Raw genomic sequence first — 19,003 nt, 5'->3', positions numbered from 1 at the left:
ATTATTGTTCCTTGCTTAAAAATACCCCTATAGGGCTTCCCTGGTGGCGCAGTGGTTGAGAGTCCGCCTGCCGATGCAGGGGACGCGGGTTCGTGCCCCGGTCCGGGAAGATCCCACATGCCCGTGAGCCATGGCCGCTGAGCCTGCGCGTTCGGAGCCTGTGCTCCGCAATGGGAGATGCCACAACAGTGAGAGGCCCTTGTACCGCAAAAAAAAAAAAAAAAAAACCCTTTGTTGGAAGTTTTTTTTGGTTTTATTTATTTATTTATTCATTTATTCATTGCTGTATCATCTGAAATCTTGTCATTTAGGGTTTTTTGTTTTTGTCTGCCTTTGGTGGAATGCGGAACATCCCCCTGGGATCGAACCCCCGCCCCCTGCAGTGGAAGCTTGGAGTCTTAACCACTGGACCACTAGGGAAGCCCTTGTCATTTCGTTTTGAAATGGATATATCCAACCCAGTTCCTAACCCTACTCTTAGTTAACCACAGAGTTGGGATTTGTGTAGTTTAATAGTTATGAAAGTAATATTTCTTCATACCCTGATTTTTCAGTTGATCAAGAAATTAATGATAACAATCAGATACACATTTTTGTGAACTAATTTTTATTTTACTTTGTTAATATTCTTAGATATAATTCTTGAAGCTTATTTTGTGATTAAATATTCCTTAATTCCTCAATACACAGCTTGATTAAATTGATTGGAGAGGAACCCTTCTCCCTTCCCTATCACTGTCAAAATGTCTTTATATTCCTTATTAACATTTTATTTGGAAAGCTGTTAAGTTTATTTCATCCAAAGGAAAAGATCTACCCTTAAAATGTTATTTTTCTAGATAAAGCTTATAATTTTATCATGTTTCTAGTGTTTTAATGGTGAAAGAGAATTAAAACTTTCAAAAGTCTATTGGGGAAGAGAGCTCTGCCAAACTGTGTTCTACTATCCAGTGCAGTACCTACTTCGTTGCCCTAACTGAGCCGAGTCTTTGCTATTAGAGTTTTCCCCAGCTTCTTTGTGATTGGCCCATTGTCAGAACTGTTCTTAACCATTGCACTGTGCTGTCTCTGATTGTCTTGTTTTATTTCAAAGTTGTGGCTAAACATACTGTTTTGTGACATAAAGAACAAGCTCAACTTACATCTGAGAAATGTATTGAATAATTATAATTGCATTTTTGGGGGGGGAGGGTCAAGTATTAGAACTATGAAAATTTAACAGATAAGTTTTCAGGTTTTGTCCTTCATTTTGCTTTGTTTGGAGATTGTGTTACAGAATACCACTATAGAGATTAAATTAGTTTATATAGAAACTGCTTGACAAAAGTGAAGTTTAGAGATTAGCAGAAACCCAGTGAAAACAGCTTTGAACTATATCAACATCTGGACATTTTCCCTAGAAATGCTACTAAATAATTGTCAGTTGCCTTGTATTTCAATTTCTTCATCTATAAAATGAGGTTAATGGTTAATTCCCACTTTCAAAATCATAATTATTAAAAATATAAGGAACCATTTGCACCGTGGTACTAGAAGTTTTATTTCATGGTTAATGGCCATATGCTTGAGTCTCTTGAGAATAAGTGTTTATTGCTATATGTCAATTTTGTTGTAACAGGGCAAATTCAAGTATTAACTGGCTTTAAAAAAGTAATTATTTTTTAATGCATCAAAATTAGATCTGGAGCTCCTTAGTGTCAAATTGGAAGGCAGTCTTTACATGAAAGTAAACTTTTTTTTAAATCTTAAAATTTGTTTTTTATACAACAAAGGACATATATCTAATAAGACAGGTGAAACAGAAAACTAGGAAGAAGCATGTGTGTTAACTCAGTACTGAGTTAACGTCATCATACTGCACATCTGAGTTCCTTGGGCACCAGGGAAAAGAGGAAACTGTGTGTTACATAGCCCTTGGCAATTCCTAGAGTACCTTGAAGTTCAGTGTAGTTTTAGGATAAATAAAATTGATTAAGTATGATGCATATTTTAAAAATGTAAAAACTCAAATTATACCCCACCGTCAAATTGCAAATTTGGCATCGTTAACAAATTGTGGAGGCAATTCCATTCTACTTCCAGTGTTGAGTGTAAACGTTTTATGTAGGGCATTAGGAATAGCAGAATAGGACAGGCAGTTCTCTTTTCATCTCTGGTGGAGACAGTAATTTCAGGAAACTATCAGACATAGATTAAAAATACTAGTATGCTCCATCTGTACTTCAGAAAAATAATACCAGTTGTGTACTTATTTTTGTTGTTTGTAGTGCTAACCCTCCATCGGGAATTGAAGATGAAACTCCTGAAAATGGCGTACCTAAACCGGTAACATAAGGCTTTGAGATCTGGTTACTTATCTGTTTAAAATCTTTATCAATAGCTTCCCGTTCACTTAGGAAGAAAACCAGAATTTAACATGACTGCCAATATTTTGCATAATCGGGCCCCTTTTGTATCTCCTGTGTCATCTGGTGCCGTCAAAAAAGTGTAACCATGAGAAGAAATAGTGGGAGGAGAGTTCAGATGAAATGGGGCATGTGCAAAGGCTTGATGTTTGTTGCTACCAAGGAACCCAGTGGTCATAGGTCAATTCGATAGATCATGGTGAGCCTGGTTTTCAAAGCAGACATAGAGTTTTTCAACTCAAATTTGTCAAGTTTTTTAGCAAAAATTACTGTTTATATAAATGACAGTCTGACCTCATGCCTGTTAAATGTGATATTTTGGGGGGTGAACAAATCATCGGTCCCATGAATATTTTAATGTTTTAATCTTGTAAAAAGAAGGAAATTCTTATTCTGCAAGCTTGAACTTGTATACAAAAAAGTATTTAGCCTTGGTGATCTACTTTTTAAATTTACTATTATGTGACTAAGCACAGAACAGCCTTTTAGAGCCAAAATAAAGCTTTCATAAATGTCCCTACTTTTACTCATAGAAACAAAGTATTCCCTCAATCATTTGCATGCAGGACCTTTTCTATGTGTACATGAATGTCAAGAATAAGTGAGCTGCTTTTTAACTATTTGATGCTTTTAACTGTGACACTGTGACCCTTAAAATTAGTTGTTTTCCTCTTACCTTCATGTTCTTTTTGCTAAGAATTCCTCAAACATTTTAAAAATATCTTCTAGGTATTTTAGTACATTGCCTTAGATCCTTTGTGCAAGAGGAGCAGTTATAAATAGTAGGAAAAAATACATGTGTTATTTACAAAAAGACAATGTTGAAAAAAAGGTTTACTTCACATTCTTATCCCTTTTTATCATTGCAAAACATCAAAGTTGTAAATGAGTTGAAGTAGGTAGTAGTACTATAACTTTTTCTCTAGAATTAGCTCAAAAAATGCAAAATGGTTACCTTTTCAGTTATTTATATCAGACGTTGAAATGGATTATTGAGTGTATTTTGTGGTTGTTTATGTTGATATAGAAAGTGACAGAGACTGAAGACGATAGTGATAGCGACAGTGATGATGATGAGGATGATGTTCATGTCACTATAGGAGACATTAAAACGGGAGCACCACAGTATGGGTAAGTTATTTTTAAGTAACAACTGTGTGCTTAAGTCAAAGGTGGTGTGTCTATATCAAACAATTGGTGGTTGATTCCAATGTTTTTACATTTTTTCATCTTACCATGATATGATTTCACGTGATGAGTTGCTAAGACAGTAGGTAAAAGCTGTTGACACAAGAAAAAAAATATTTGTATCTATCTTTGGTGATGGATGTTAACTAAACTTATTGTAATCATTTTGGCAGTTTATATATATATCAAATCATTATGTTTTTTACCTAAAATTAATACAGTGTTATATGTCAAGTATCAATACATCTCATGACTAAAAGGAATTTCACCATGAAAATATTTTTTTCTTAAACATAAAGTTAATTAGGTAAAGTTACATGGAAGCAGCAGTTTTTGATTCCTGAAATTGAAATGTTTTTACAAATGAATTGAGTGATACAGATTTTTTTTTTTTTTTTTTGGGGTGGTACGCAGGCCTCACTGTTGTGGCCTCTCCCGTCGCGGAGCACAGGCTCCGGACGCGCAGGCTCAGCGGCCATGGCTCACGGGCCCAGCCGCTCCACGGCATGTGGTATCCTCCCAGACCGGGGCTCGAACCTGCGTCCCCTGCATCGGCAGGCAGACTCTCAACCACTGTGCCACAAGGGAAGCCCCAGATTATTTTTTTTTAATTTATTTATTTGTTTATTTGGCTGCATTAGGTCTTAGTTGCGGCACGCGGGATCTTCTTTGAGGAGCATGGCCTCTTCGTTGCAGTACGCGGGCTTCTCTAGTTGCAGCATGCGGGCTTAGTAGCAGTGCGCAGGCTTAGTTGCCCTGTGGCATGTGGGATCTTAGTTCCCCTACCAGGGATACAACCTGCATCCCTTGCATTGGAAGGCAGATTCTTAACCACTGGACCACCAGGGAAGTCCCCAGATTCTTTAATTAGAATTAGAAAACCTTAATTTGCTGTTTACATCTATATTGTTCTTACATTTTATTACTTATCCAGACTTCAGTTTAGGTTTTTAATTTTTTTGTCCGATAAAAACAATATCAAAAGTATTTCTTTTTGCTTTTCATAGTGTATTTTTCAAGTGGTTAATTATCCTGTATGCTATTTATGCCAATAGGTTGTCTCAAAGTTTATAGTCTGTAAAGCTGGATCAAGTGAATGGCCTGTCATTGACTCATTGAGCACATAAAGAATCTTACAGAAAAATTGGAAGGGAATAAAGTACATATTGTGATTTTGTTATGGTGGTAGAATATGAGTTGACGTTTTCTCTATCCTTTTCAGATTGGATGTATGATGTGGTACTAGTGCGTTGGGAATATAAAGTAAACTTTTCATTAATTGCACTATAGTTCATTAAGTAGCCTTATCTGAAACGGACCAATATATACATAAATCCTTTTGAATTTTTTATTTCTTCAGTAGAGAAAGTTTTTCAAAAGTTATTTCAAGAAGCTTAAAGGTAATTCTGTTGTCATAATCAGTTTTGCATTATAATAATGACTGCTGATGTAATTTTAAGACCCTAGCAACTTTTTTAGGGAGCAGGTTTGAGAAGAGACTAAATTATTCAAGTTAGGATAACTCTTGATGTTCTTCTCATCCCCACTTAAAGTAAATAATTAGTGTTGAGCTATGATATTAGTAAGCCTTTATGCTAATAGGCCTTTATCTGTCTGCATTATGCAGAAGGAACACTTTAACATAATACTATAATAATCAATTGCATATTTAGTAAATACTTATATTTAATATAAAATTATTTGTATTTTCAAGTACAGAACAATTAAAGCAAATGGTGATTACTTTTTATTAATATGACCAATTTTGGGGTGGGACTTGCATGCAAATATTAAATACATATAGCTCCCATAGTACTTTATCTGAACTTTATTTCTTATAACAAAATTTCCGGTTTCATGGATTGAATTATGTTCGCACGTGTTTATTACCTTTAGATTCTAAATTCTTTGAGTGGTTTATGAATTTTCCTATTCCTTACATTGCCTTAAATATAGTAAGTAGTAAGTGTTTATTCACTAAATTGACTGCGTATTAAAAACACAATTGTCTTTGAACTTTTTTTCTCAACATTGATTACGAAAATTTTCAAACACTCGAAGTTTAATGAACTGATGTGAACACCCATTTATTTACTCATCACCTGGATTATACAATTTACATTTTGCTGTGTTTGCTTTATCACCTATCTGTCTATCTACCTACCTGCCTATCTCCATGCCTCCACCCACTCATCAATCCATCTTTTTTATTTTGTATTTTTTTTAAAAAAAAATTAGTTAGTTAGTTAGTTGTGCTGGGTCTTAGTTGCGGCTTGCTGGCTTCTTAGTTGTGGCACATGGGCTCCTTAGTTGTGGGATACAACGACTTAGTTGCGGCTTGCATGTGGGATCTAGTTCCCTGACCAGGGATCGAACCAGGGAGCGTGGAGTCTTAACCACTGTGCCACCAGAGAAGTCCCCTTATTTTGTATTTTTTATGCATTTCAAAGTAAGTTACAGATCTTTCTGAAAAGTATAAAGCTTGTTTAACCTTAATATCTCAAGATATATCCATTGATAACTGAAAGAAAGCCAGGGAGAAAATAAAATTTGATGAATATTTACTTTGTGCACAGCATTTCAGAGGCAAATTTAAAGAGCAAATTGATTTCAAGGAACAATACTAAATTGGTTTATTATAAGCTGTTAGAAGGTAAAGACTAGAATTTCTTTTAGGTGACATACTTTTGTTACAGAGTTTATTGTATCTGTAAGTAAGGTATGTGGAAAATCAAATCTTAGGGTAGGAATAATTTACCTTGTATAGAGGAGTGGTTTCTTAGCTGTATCTTTGAAATTCAGCCTCTCATTCATTAACACTTTTCAAAGGCAGTTTGTGTGGCACTCTAATAATTGATGATGGGAACATCAACTGTCCTTATTTATCAAAAGTAGTGAGGGAGATAGACATGTGAGCAGATACTTTCCTTGCAGTGTAAGTGCTTGAATAGAAACATGTACAGGGTGATTGGAAAGCTTTGAGAGGACAGTTGCTAAAAGTGCATGTGTTGAAGAGAAGATCCTAGAGGAGGTAATATATGAATTTGAATAATTCTCGAGACAGAAGGAAGAGGACTGATGATTTTGGCAGAGGAAACTACTTAGATGTAGTGGAAGCATGACTTAGACGAACCACAAGACTGGAGGATAAGGTAGATGAGAGAGGATGCTTGAAACCACAGAAGAGGGGAGTTAGGATGTTTTTGCTGTGCCATGATGGAACCTTAAAGGTTTTTAGGCAGGTCACATTGTTTGAAAATATAACTCTAGCAGTAGTAGTTGAGATGGACTAGATAGAACTTAGTTAATAGATTTGAAGTAATCATCCAGGTGGGATGATAGTCGAAACTAAACCAGCAGCAGTAATATAGGGATAGATGGAAGAATTCAATATATTTGAGTGAATAATAAATGGAAATAACATGGGTAATGGGTTGGTTGTAGATGGAAAGGGAGACAAAGGATTCAGTGACTTGGAGCTTTCTAGAGTAGTTCAGTGTGTGTATATAACAGTGTATTACCGTATATGGCTAAGGTGGGAGGAGCAGGTTAAGATAAAATTTTTTGATACATTTATTTTTAAGTTTTTGTAGACATCCAAGTATATAGGATCTAGCCCCTAGAGAAGCCTGAGACCTCATGGTGGGTGCTATTGAATGGGGGTATCAGATTTACTTAAGCGCAGTTTTCCAGACAGCTAAGGTTCTTTACACACAATGAATGTGAAGGCTTGGAGGCATTAAAAAAGAAAAGTAATGTTTTAAAGGGCAGAATGGGGAAGGAAGGAAAGTAGCTGGGTGGGAAGCAAAGAAGTTCATTTAATGAACTATGGTAAGCCTTTTATAAATACTGTTTTGGTTTATCCTTTAGCAGTCTGTAAGAGGACCATTTGGAGACAGTCCTTGGTTTTTGTATATTGACTTTCGAACAGCTAGGACTTTTGTACATCATATATAGATACCTCAAAGTGCTTTGGCTGTGCTGAATTTAGCTTGTTGAAATGTAAGCATCATGCGGCAGGAACCATATTTGTCCAGCTCCTCATTCTCTCTCCTTGGCTTAGAACTGTATGTGATGTATTGCTGGTGCTTAAGCACTTATTGGAGAATTAGTCAATGAGATGATTAAACCTTTCAAGTTGGTAATGATAGTACAACTTGACAGTGACAGTTTATTTTAGGCTCCTTCATACTTCTTGCATTTATAGTAGTGGATCTTTATACAACTATTTGAATATTTTATTGAATATCCTTATTTTTTTAAGCAGAATAACCTAGGTCTCATAAATTTAATACATTGGAGACAAAAGATGGAAATTGTTAGGCAGACCAGAAGCAGTGAGTTTTCACAAGTCCAGTTGAATGACTGGGAGGCCAGGAAGTGAAAACAAGGCATATAAACTATTCTTCCCTTCCCAGCCAAATTTCTCGAAAGTTTGTTAGAGTGGGATATTGAGTTAATCGCGGGTAGGTTTTTGAGATGGAAAATTAGTGAGACTTTTAAAAAATATTCTTTTTATCTTTTATTAAGCAAGTGACAGGCTTTTTAAATTAGTTTAAAACATTTTCTAAAATGTTTGAGTTAGTGTCAGTCTATCTAGTTAATATGTGGGTATATAATTTATGTGTACATATTGAATATATTCTGCTTTTGTTTACTTTAAGCATCTCAGGATAATTTTTTTGATTTTGCTTTTAGGAGTTATGGTACAGCACCTGTAAATCTTAACATCAAGACAGGAGGAAGAGTTTATGGAACTACAGGTAAAATTTGTATTTGCAGTTGCATCAATAGAAAATAGGGCATATATCTGAATAGGTCATGAATAGATTTTAATAGCTATTACAGCTCAATTAAAAAGAGCAGTTTTTGACCATGTATCATAGAATGGGCACTTTTCTATAAATGGCTAGATAATGAATAGTTTAGGCTGTGTGGGTCACATAGGGTTCCTGTCATGTGTGTGTGGGTTGTTTTTGTTGTTGCCGTTGTTTTTTGGTTCTACAACCCTTTCTTACAGCTCACAGACTGTACAAAGACAATGATTTAAAACATGGAAATTAACTTCTTGGTACAGGAATCCCTTATTATAAACAAGAAGTCTCTAATCTCTCTATTTTATCTTATAGCTACACCATAAACTTTGACCTCACTTTTTATTTGTGGTAACCATTACTACTCTGTTTGGAATCTTGGCCATATTTAGTGCTAATAGTAGTAAAAAAAGGTGTCATTGTTTTCTGTTTGTCTCTGGTATCTCTCAGCTTCTTATTAATATAGTTCCTTCACCATTTTGTAATTTTCTAAAGTAGGAACGAAAGTCAAAGGAGTAGATCTTGATGCACCTGGAAGCATTAATGGAGTGCCCCTTTTGGAGGTAGATTTGGATTCTTTTGAAGATAAACCATGGCGTAAACCTGGTAAGATTATTGTGGATTGGTTTCAAAAGATTTTTAGTCTAAACTATTAGAAAAGTTTTTTTTCAGCATCAGTTTAGAATATTGTTTTTTAAATGTAATTTTCATTATCTTAAGCACATGAGTAATAATGAACCTGTATTATTAAATCTTACAGGTGGCCTAGCATTGTATAAAAGTAGACTTGCATATTGTTTTATTATAATGCCAATTCTTTTTTTTAACATCTTTATTGGAGTATAATTGCTTTGCGATGGTGTGTTTCTGCTTTATAACAAAGTGAACCAGTTATACATATGTCCCCATATCTCTTCCCTCTTGCGTCTCCCTCCCTCTCACCCTCCCTATCCCACCCCTCTAGGTGGTCACAAAGCACAAGCTGATCTCCCTGTGCTATGCGGCTGCTTCACACTAGCTAGTTATGTTACGTTTGGTAGTGTATATATGTCCATGCCACTCTCTCACTTTGTCCCAGCTTACCCTATAATGCCATTTCTAAAGGGAGTAATTTTGATCAAAAATTTGTATAGTCCTGTTGCTTTATGGTAGTAATTGGGAGAATTGGTAAAATTAGATGAGACTAATAGAACTCTAAATTTATTTTTACAGTTTATTATATTTTATGTGCTGCATAAAAATAGAATTGAAATATTCATACACTAAAAGTGTGTTTTATCTTTAGGTGCTGATCTTTCTGATTATTTTAATTATGGGTTTAATGAAGATACCTGGAAAGCTTACTGTGAAAAACAAAAGAGGATACGAATGGGACTGGAAGTTATACCAGTTACCTCTACTACAAATAAAATTACGGTAATTAGTAAATATTCCACAATACCCCAGCCTTTTCTACCATCCCAGTTTTGCTCCCTAAATACATCAGTTTTTCCCTATAAAGGTGGTTAAATGCTATATGATAGTTTAAAAATTCCATTTTACCTTGTTTGTTTTTTTCCCCTTCCTTCCCTTTCACAGTTTCATATTAATGATTATCTGATGTTTTTAGTTTCAATTCACAGACTAGCCACAGCTGGTTTGTCTTTATGTGGCCTATCAATTAAAAATTATGTGGTATCTTAATGGGGAATATGTTATTTAACTTAGGCCGAAGACTGTACTATGGAAGTTACACCAGGTGCAGAGATCCAAGATGGCAGATTCAATCTTTTTAAGGTGAATTTTAGTAAATTATCCTTGGTTGCTCTCATTTTTTGTTCTTGAGTCTGCTCCCATACCACTACTCGAGGGACAAGATTAAAGTGGAAATAGCTACCTTTTTTCCAAACCTTCAGCTTCCTGGTGACTTACAAATTTGCTGATTGTTGTTTTATCTCCACTTTTGCAAGCATGTGAATTATAGCCTATTATACTAACAAATGCAAAGTAAAACTATTCTTGCTATATGTTGTGATTTTATTTTGAGTCAAGTGTGTGTTTGCTTGTAGGATATAAAAGTTCATGCCAACAGGCTAAGCACTCATTGTAGATCCCGCTATAATCTTTATCAGAATTGGAGGCTTATTTGTCCTAATTTTCTGTTAAAAAATGGTAAGGTAGATGACATACTGCTTATTATCTGTATGAGACTGAAATCATTGGTGTAATGTCTTCTGCAGTTTAAGATGGCTCAGGAATCTTAGGTGTTCTTTGCCAGTTGCCAAGAAAGACTCAACAAAATTAGGATAAAGTCATTGATTTTTTAAATTAATATTAAAAGGAGCAGGTTTAATGAGGGACTTGCAGGTTGATACTACTTGAGTATCAAGTCTGACTTCTGGCTTCTCCATTCCATAGGATCAGTCCCAAGAATAATAATATATTTTCATACTTGTGTGATACACAGCAACCTACAAACTTTTTTCAAAATCTGATTGTAAACTCTTCTTCCTTTACCTTAATTCTTAATTCTTGATTCTTGTATTGAGTGACACTGGGATGAAGACTGGGAGTGACTTTTAGATTGGGTTATATACCCAGGGAACTTTTGTGGGCAGGAACTTCTCTGTGTCCCGTTTGGGGCTACAGCCCAGTCCACCAAAATACTGCCTTATGCAATGCATGTGCTATATCCGCAGATGTAGCCGCTCTGCTGGACACAGTTCTGTATAGAGAATTTAATTTTAATTTACATCCTACTTTGGGTAAGTATTTGGTTCTTGTTCTGCTGTAAATATTTTGAAAGTGTGTGATGATGTCTATCTTATTTTAAATGGTCATCAAGTTCTTTTTGGTGATATCTACTTATTGAGACATTGAATATATTGTTTTTCATGATTGCAATGAATAGTTAGAAAAGTTATCTTGATGAGGAAATAGTTTGTTTGCAATGGTGCTTTTAATTTTCTTCTAACAGAAATGAGAACTGCCTTTTTAAACTGCCAGCTTCTCTATGCTTTGTCTTTTTGCAGTAAACTTCTAAAACTAAAGGATAAAAAGAAACTCTTAGGGTCTGGTCTCTTATTGAAGGTAGCCACTGTGAATAAGTTATATACATACAGTCTACTGAAAAATTATTTTGAAGTTTCTTTTGATCATGTGAGAGGAGGTCATTGTTCAATTCTGATTTATTTAATTCTGAATGAATAAGGACTTGAATTTAACAGGTATAGTCAAATTAGTTAAGAAATCAGCTTTATTGGATCAGAGAGTTATTTCTGGAGAAGAACAGAAGACTTGGCTTTGTAGAGTGTGGTTTAATTTTAGAAAGCCTAGAAACCAGAAAGATGAATTGGAGGAATTACTCCCTGTTAATGATCAGGAGAGTGACTTATAGTAACAGTATTCTGGCAGCAGTGTATGGTGTGGTTGGATGAAGTCCAAGCTCTTGTCCACTTAACTACCATTTGAACTATAATTATTAGGATTGGTGAGAAAGAGATAGAAGGAAAAAAGCTTGCCCAGCTTTCTTGATGTATCTGAGTACCTTCAGTGTGCCCAGCACTGTGCTAGATGCTACAGTAAAAGAGGGTCTTTGTATTCAAGTAGCTCATGGTCTGAATGATGTGTACATGTGAACTAATAACCATGATGTATTGTGACAAGTGTTATGTTGGTGTATTGACAAAATGCAGTAGAAAGTTCAGAGGAGAGATTGGGTTATCCTGCATCACAGAGTCTAGAAGGATTCAAATGGGATGTGATAAGTGAAAAATGAGTGAGTTTTCATTAGTAGGAGACAGGGGAGTATAGAACACTGTAGGCAGAGAGCAATGTGAACAAAACCAGATAGCATTAAAGGAGAGTTGGGGTAGATGAGACATAGAGGAGAGAAGCCTGGAAATGGTAGAAATGATGAGAAAGATCTTAATCTAAAACTAGCTTGCAGACATATGTATGGGCAGTAGGAAGCCATTTGAAAGTTCTTGGGTAGGAGAATAGTATGAGCAAATCTGGTTTTTAGAAAAAGAACTGGTACCAGGGTAAGCTATAGAATGTAAGAGGGAAAAAGGGAGACAGAGACTAGATAGGGAGCTGTTGGAGTACTATAGGTACGAAATGAAGAAAGACCCAGACTGATACTGGTGGATGGACAAAGGAACAAATTTAAGAATCAAAATTTTAAGTTATTTTCATATCTACTACAAAGATATTTTTTCATCCTTAGTCAAGTGAGAGGCACCTCATCAGCATCTTTAAAATAATTTTTTTTTTTTTACTTTTTATTAAGTAAATTTTCAAGCATTCTAACAGGTAGAATAGTACAGGTGAACTGCCATGTGTTTATTATGGAAGTGTCTCAAGTGACTTATCAACATTTTAACATTCTTAAAGTCTTTTTATATACTTTAATATAAAAGATTTTTTATATATTTTTTAGCAAAATGAAAGATGAAATTTAATAAGTGTAAAAATAAAATCACTCAATTGGGTACAAAAGCAGTTGTATAACTACATAATTTGGGGTGAGGGCGAGAGAGGAGTGACTAGTGAGAATGGGTGCACACCTGCAAAGATGTTTTTTTCCTCTGTGGAAGCATGTATGAGTTTTGTCACTAGTGTTGTGAATTTCATAAGCATGTATCTTGGTCTGTTATCAGTCATTGTACCAAGCTTTCATTTGTACCTTTTTAATCTGAAAGTACATATCCTTCATTTCTGGGATATTTTCTTACTTTGTTATTATTATTATTTTTTTACTTTTTCTCTGCTTTCATCTGCCTTTTGGACCTCTTATTCAAAAATTAGACCTCCTTATGCTGGTTCCTTTAATTTTCTTAGTTTTTCTCTTTTCCTTTCTCTTTGTTTTCCATTATCTGGGAGATTTCTTCAGCCTTAGAATGCTTCTGTTCACTTTTTCATTTCTGCTATTGTATTTTTGAATATCCAAGAAGATTTTCCTTCAGTATTTAACTTTAGCCTATTTGTATTCATGCATGCAGTAATGCAGTATTTTTTCCTCCCTCTGTCTTTCAAAAGATCTTAATGTTAGATTGTTTCTGTTAGGTTTTCTTTTTGTGCATGGTCTGTTTTCTACAAGTTCATCTTTAAGTTTGTTGTTTTTGGCTTCTGACTTCGACTTTTCTCAAGTATTTGTTGATCCTTGCCCATTATTAACTGGGCCACTGAAAAGGTGATCGGAAGCTCTGTGCATGTGGGTAGAACTTGTTGACTGTAGGCTTTACTGTAGGGCTAAGTTTTTCTCACAGTCTCCAATGTCAGTATCTTTATCTTTGTTTTACTTTTTGTTTTTTCTTTTTGTGATAATCTGAGTTTTCAGAGAAGACATTCTAGTATCCTGCCTAGAGGGTTTATATTTATATTTGGCTGCTTGAAATGTTCTGGGAGTTAGAGTTGTCAATTCCTGAATCTTTGTGGGTCTTGCTGTGAAAATCAATATGTCTTTGCTTTCTCATTGCTGACTTAGGATTCAGATTCTTTGGTCTGCTCAGTTACTATTTTTTCGTCTGCTTTCAGAGTCCTAACTTTTGTTGCCTTCCCAGTCTTTTTGTTCTTGTGAGTTGAAACAAAATTGTAATAAATAATTTATGTGATTTTCTATTTTTTCTTTTTTCATCTTAACATGTAAATGTTTTCCTAGGTTATTAAAGTTTTTTGATAAATAACACTTTATAAATAGTTGCATAATCCATTATTTGGGTGTTTCACAGTAATTTCTTTTTAGATATTATTTTGTAGTATTAAACTTTTATACATAATGCTGTGAAGGGCAGTTGAAGGAAATTTTACAAAATAATTAAGTTTCAGCAAATTTGAGTAAAAATATGATAATTTGTTTTTATAAAATAAATCATAATGTCTTACAGTCATTTCTTAAAATATTAGATCATGTGGAAAAAATAATCTCATTATGTTGTGATTAAACAAGTTTTGAGCCTGTAATGCTGAGTGCAACATCTGAAGACAAAGTGATAATGATAATGCAGGTTGATTAGGAGGGTTGCTAAAATGGTGAAGATTTTCAGAATTGTTTACTATAATGAGTATATTATGAAGAAATTAACAAGAAAGGAAAACTAAGTTAGGAAACACAAGCAAGTTTTACATGTTTGAAAATGTATCTTGTCTTCCTGATACCTTTTCTCACTTTTTCCCCTATTGTAAATACTCTTTAATTTATAATCTCTTGCCCCTCTTTCTACCTCTTTCCAACCCTTCTCCCTTCCTCCTTCCCAATTTTTATTATTTATTTGTTTACTTACGTGTTTGTTTATTTTTAAGATTTAACATATTATTTTATCTTTATTACTTTCTTTAACTTGCCTTTCCAGAGATATTCATCTTTATGCAGTTTTTGACAGAATAACATTAATACCCCACGTTTATAAAGTGATTTTCCATTATCTCACCTGGTCATCACAAGAGCTTGATGAGATAGACTGAAGAGTTGTTACTGGTATTTGATAATAGGGGTAGAAGGATTAAAGACTTTCTCAAAGCCTCAAGAGCAGAGACTAGAATCCAGGCCTTCTGGTGCCCAGTAGAGCTCCCTTTCTGTGAGACTAGATTTGCTGCTCTGCTCCAGTACTAGGGTTCCAGTTGCTCTCCAGATCCCAACTTTTAATTGAGCATTGTCTATGCCAGGAAGTGTCTTAGACTTGGGTGGAGAGGGGAGGTAAGAATTATAGACATAGACTTTGTGGTCTTAAGAGTTTATCTGACTTAATGGGAAAGATAGGTGGTAATTAGATTATCATGCCAAAAATTATATAAACTCCATGTTCTATGAAAGACTTTAAAGAAGTGACATTTAAAGCTGAATCCCAAAGCCAATCAAATAGCAAATATATTTGAGCACTCATTACATGCCAGGCAGTGTATTTAGGCACTTAGGATACAGATTTGAACTGGATGCCATCCATGTCTTCAGAGATCCTATGTTATAGTGGCAGCAGGCAGACAATAAACATAAAATAAGTAAGAGGACTTAAGATAATGTGAGAAATTCTATGAATAAAATGCAAAATGTTATGATAGAGATAATATGATAGAGGTTGGGATTGGCCACTTCAAGGAGACATTTGAACAATACTTGAGCCATGATGATCTTTTAAAGCAGAATGAACATCTAGTGCAAAAACCCTCATAAAGGAGGAACTTATCTGTTAAAAAGAACAAGAAGAAAGGCCATTGTGACTGGGCGTAGTTAAGATAAGTTGGGGAGGAATAGAGGAAAACAAAGTTGGAGAGGTAGGCAGGGCCCATACCATAAATCCTTGTAGGCCATGATAAGTTTAGGTTTTATTCTGTTTGCATCGGAAAGTTATTGGAGAATTTTTTTTTTTTTTTTTTTTTTTTGCTGTACGCGGGCCTCTCACTGTTGTGGCCTCTCCCATTGCGGAGCACAGGCTCCGGATGCGCAGGCCCAGCGGCCATGGCTCACGGGCCCAGCCGCTCCGCGGCATGTGGGATCTTCCCGGACCAGGGCACGAACCCGTGTCCTCTGCATCGGCAGGCGGACTCTCAACCACTGTGCCATCAGGGAAGCCCCTATTGGAGAATTTTGAGCAGGGGAGAGATGTGAGCTGATTTATTTATTTATTTATTTATTTATTTTATTTTTTTTTTTGTGGTATGCGGGCCTCTCACTGTTGTGGCCTCTCCCGTTGCGGAGCACAGGCTCCGGACGCGCAGGCTCAGCGGCCACGGCTCACGGGCCCAGCCGCTCCGCAGCATGTGGGATCTTCCCAGACCGGGGCACGAACCCGTGTCCCCTGCGTCGGCAGGCGGACTCTCAACCACTGCGCCACCAGGGAAGCCCTGATTTATATTTTTAATAAGATTGCTTTGGCTGTGTACAGAGGATGGATTTTAGAGAGGTAAGATCAAAGCAGAGACACAGTGTAATAGAACAAATGAGATGTGGTGGTGGGTTTGACCTGAGTTTTAGGAGTGAACAGAATGGTAAGTGGTTGAATTTGGTATATATTGTCAAGGTAAAGTTGACATTGGTTGTTCATATGTATTGGATCATTGCTAGTTTTTTGTTTTTGTTTTTGTTTTTATTTTCTTGAGCAACTTGGTGCCATTTACTCATAGGAAGAAGACTTGGGGAGGATCAGAATGGGGGATAGTGGGAAATCAGTAGCTTTATTTTGGCCATGTAAGTTTGAGATGCTTAGAAGACATGTGAGAAGCTGGGTGTAAATTATTGGAGCTCCGGGGAACAGTTGAGACCATAGTGTCAACTCTGAGTATTCCTGACATCCCCAGGAACAATAGTGCATTTCTTCTTCTGTGTTCTCATAGTATCTTTTATCCCAGGGATATTTTTTTCATAACAGTTGTTGTGTTGCTTTGGTGGTTTGTGCCTGTCTTTTCCCACAGTGTGGAATTTTGTTGTATTTCTCTCTGTGGTCTCAGTTTCCAGTACATAATAGGTAGTCAATAAATGTTTGATGAATAAATCATGTTTATTTCCCCTGTCACCACATTGGGTCAGTTTTACCTGTCAGATGTCTAACAAATCTCTTTCTTTCTTTCTCTCCTCAGTGTCTTAGTGCTGATCCTTATCATCCCTCATATAATTAGTATTAACATTAATACCTTATTTGAAAATGAGTTCCACATAATGTTTATTTGAGAGGTAGATGGTTTCTGGAATTGGATCAGTGGTTTGGATATATCAGAGTCAAGGTGTCTGAATTCTCTTGGCCTTTGCCTCATAGGAAGGAGAGTGATGCTGAATTTAGACTGAACAGGGACAGTAGAATTTAAATAGGGCCTAAGATATAGTGATGTTATTTAAGTATAGGGCAACTTGAACTTTATTTAAATTTAATAAATTAATGACGATTTTTAAGATAGGAAGGTGAGTATAAAAGCAAAAGAGCATAAAGAAGATTTTCACCAGTCTAAAGGAATATGACTGGACCATACTTCAGAGGATCTGACAGGAGCACAAAGGATGGGCAAATATGGGAGAAATTATGAAGTAAGTAGATAACTGGTTTGAAAGTGAACGTAAAGAGTGAGAAGAGGGATTAAGGAGACAGATGACTGACTCAGGCTTCTGGGTATACTGAATTCTTCAAGGCCTTTCTTGAACTCTGAAACATGGAGTCTTAACTGAGTATCTTGGACTTACTTATAATGATCTGAGGGAATTTATGAAAGTCCTTAAGAGTTATAGTTTATTGGACTTTTAAGTGACATTAATTTGAACTTTTTACTAGTTGGGAACATTTTGGTCCCATAATCCATCTTTGGTGCCTTTCACCTAATGCTGTTCTAAAATAAGTTTAATTTTATTATATACTGGGCAACGAAGCACTCTTCATATTTAATTTCAAATGAAGTGTTATGAATTTATTTTAACATCTTTACTGTGTTAGGTTTGAGTGTTCCATTGAATTAAACAAGCTAATAACCCTTTTTTTTAAGGTACAGCAGGGAAGAACTGGAAATTCAGAGAAGGAAACAGCGCTTCCATCTACAAAAGCTGAGTTTACTTCTCCTCCTTCTTTGTTCAAGACTGGACTCCCACCAAGCAGGTTAGTGAGATATTGATGATTCAGTTTATTGAAGGCATCGGTATCTTCACCTTTAGTGCTATATGAAGTATAAAGACTCTGAATGATATACCAAAAAACTGGAACATTCTACTTGGTTTTAGTACAAAATGAATTCTTCATGAAAAACTCTTCTGGGTGCTATTTCATCTAAAAAAATCTAGGTAAGCAAGAAATGAACAGTGGAATATAGTTACATGTATATATAAAGAAACAACAGTCTCACATTCAGGACAGGTGGTGACAGCAAAGGTTGCACTGTTTTCTGTGCTTATTATTCTTACATAAAGAATTATTGAACTTCCTAAATCTGTATATACTGGCCTAAAGATGTTTCACTGATTTTAGTAAAAGAGGTGGTAAAAATTTCAGCCTGAGAAATTTTTCAAATTAAAACCATTTTCTTTTCTTTCTTTGGTTTGTTGTGATAATACCTAACTTTGAGTTCTACAGGGTACCAACTGTAAGAGGCAAAGATGTTGGCAAATGTCCTTTTAACTTAAACATAACAAGTGATTAGCCCATTACCAGGAAAATGGTAAAGGATAAGCCAAGACTAGGGAAGTTTTATGTCAGCAGTTTAATCTTGGGTTAAAGATGACTTAAACCAGTTATTTCTCTGAGCCTGAAACAAGTCAGTAACTCAACTATTACGAGTTCTCAGCCAGATCATTTACCTTTTGTGTTACTTACTTAAATTTATTTTATGTAGTTTACTGATTTTGTCATTCTGATATTTCATACTATATGAATGCAGAAAGAAACCTTGTAATTTAGCCCTAAAATAAAGATTTTTGAAACTTTCAGCCAAAATTCAGTATCATAAAGCCATCTCAGATTTTGACTGTCTCTTCTTAACAATTTCTAGTCATGCATATATACACTACCAAATGTAAAATAGGTAGCGAGTGGAAAGCAGCTGCATAGCACAGGGAGATCAGCTCGGTGCTTTGTGACCACCTAGAGGGGTGGGATAGGGAGGGTGGGAGGGAGACGTAAGAGGGAGGGGATATGGGGATATATG

At 35.5% G+C, this 19,003-nt stretch overlaps 1 protein-coding gene across 30 annotated transcripts in view; it reads left to right on the top strand.

The window, feature by feature from the left end:
* The window catches only part of FIP1L1 (factor interacting with PAPOLA and CPSF1), a 65,905-nt gene that overhangs the window by 3,054 nt on the left and 43,848 nt on the right, over positions 1-19,003 (top strand). For 11 of the 30 annotated variants that reach the window (XM_060012542.1, XM_060012553.1, XM_060012533.1 and 8 more), the window contains 7 exons: positions 2,268-2,325; positions 3,433-3,536; positions 8,292-8,356; positions 8,906-9,013; positions 9,693-9,823; positions 10,115-10,183; positions 17,852-17,961. In XM_060012542.1, coding sequence (XP_059868525.1) covers positions 2,268-2,325; positions 3,433-3,536; positions 8,292-8,356; positions 8,906-9,013; positions 9,693-9,823; positions 10,115-10,183; positions 17,852-17,961 — 645 coding nt within the window. Of the gene's footprint in view, positions 1-2,267; positions 2,326-3,432; positions 3,537-8,291; positions 8,357-8,902; positions 9,014-9,692; positions 9,824-10,114; positions 10,184-17,851; positions 17,962-19,003 lie in introns of all 30 variants that reach the window. The other 19 variants (XM_060012547.1, XM_060012549.1, XM_060012541.1 and 16 more) reach the window with 4 other exon arrangements.

The sequence above is a fragment of the Delphinus delphis genome, chromosome 5 (assembly GCF_949987515.2).
Source record: "Delphinus delphis chromosome 5, mDelDel1.2, whole genome shotgun sequence".
Taxonomy (NCBI): domain Eukaryota; kingdom Metazoa; phylum Chordata; class Mammalia; order Artiodactyla; family Delphinidae; genus Delphinus; species Delphinus delphis.
This window is presented reverse-complemented; position numbering and strand designations above follow the sequence as displayed.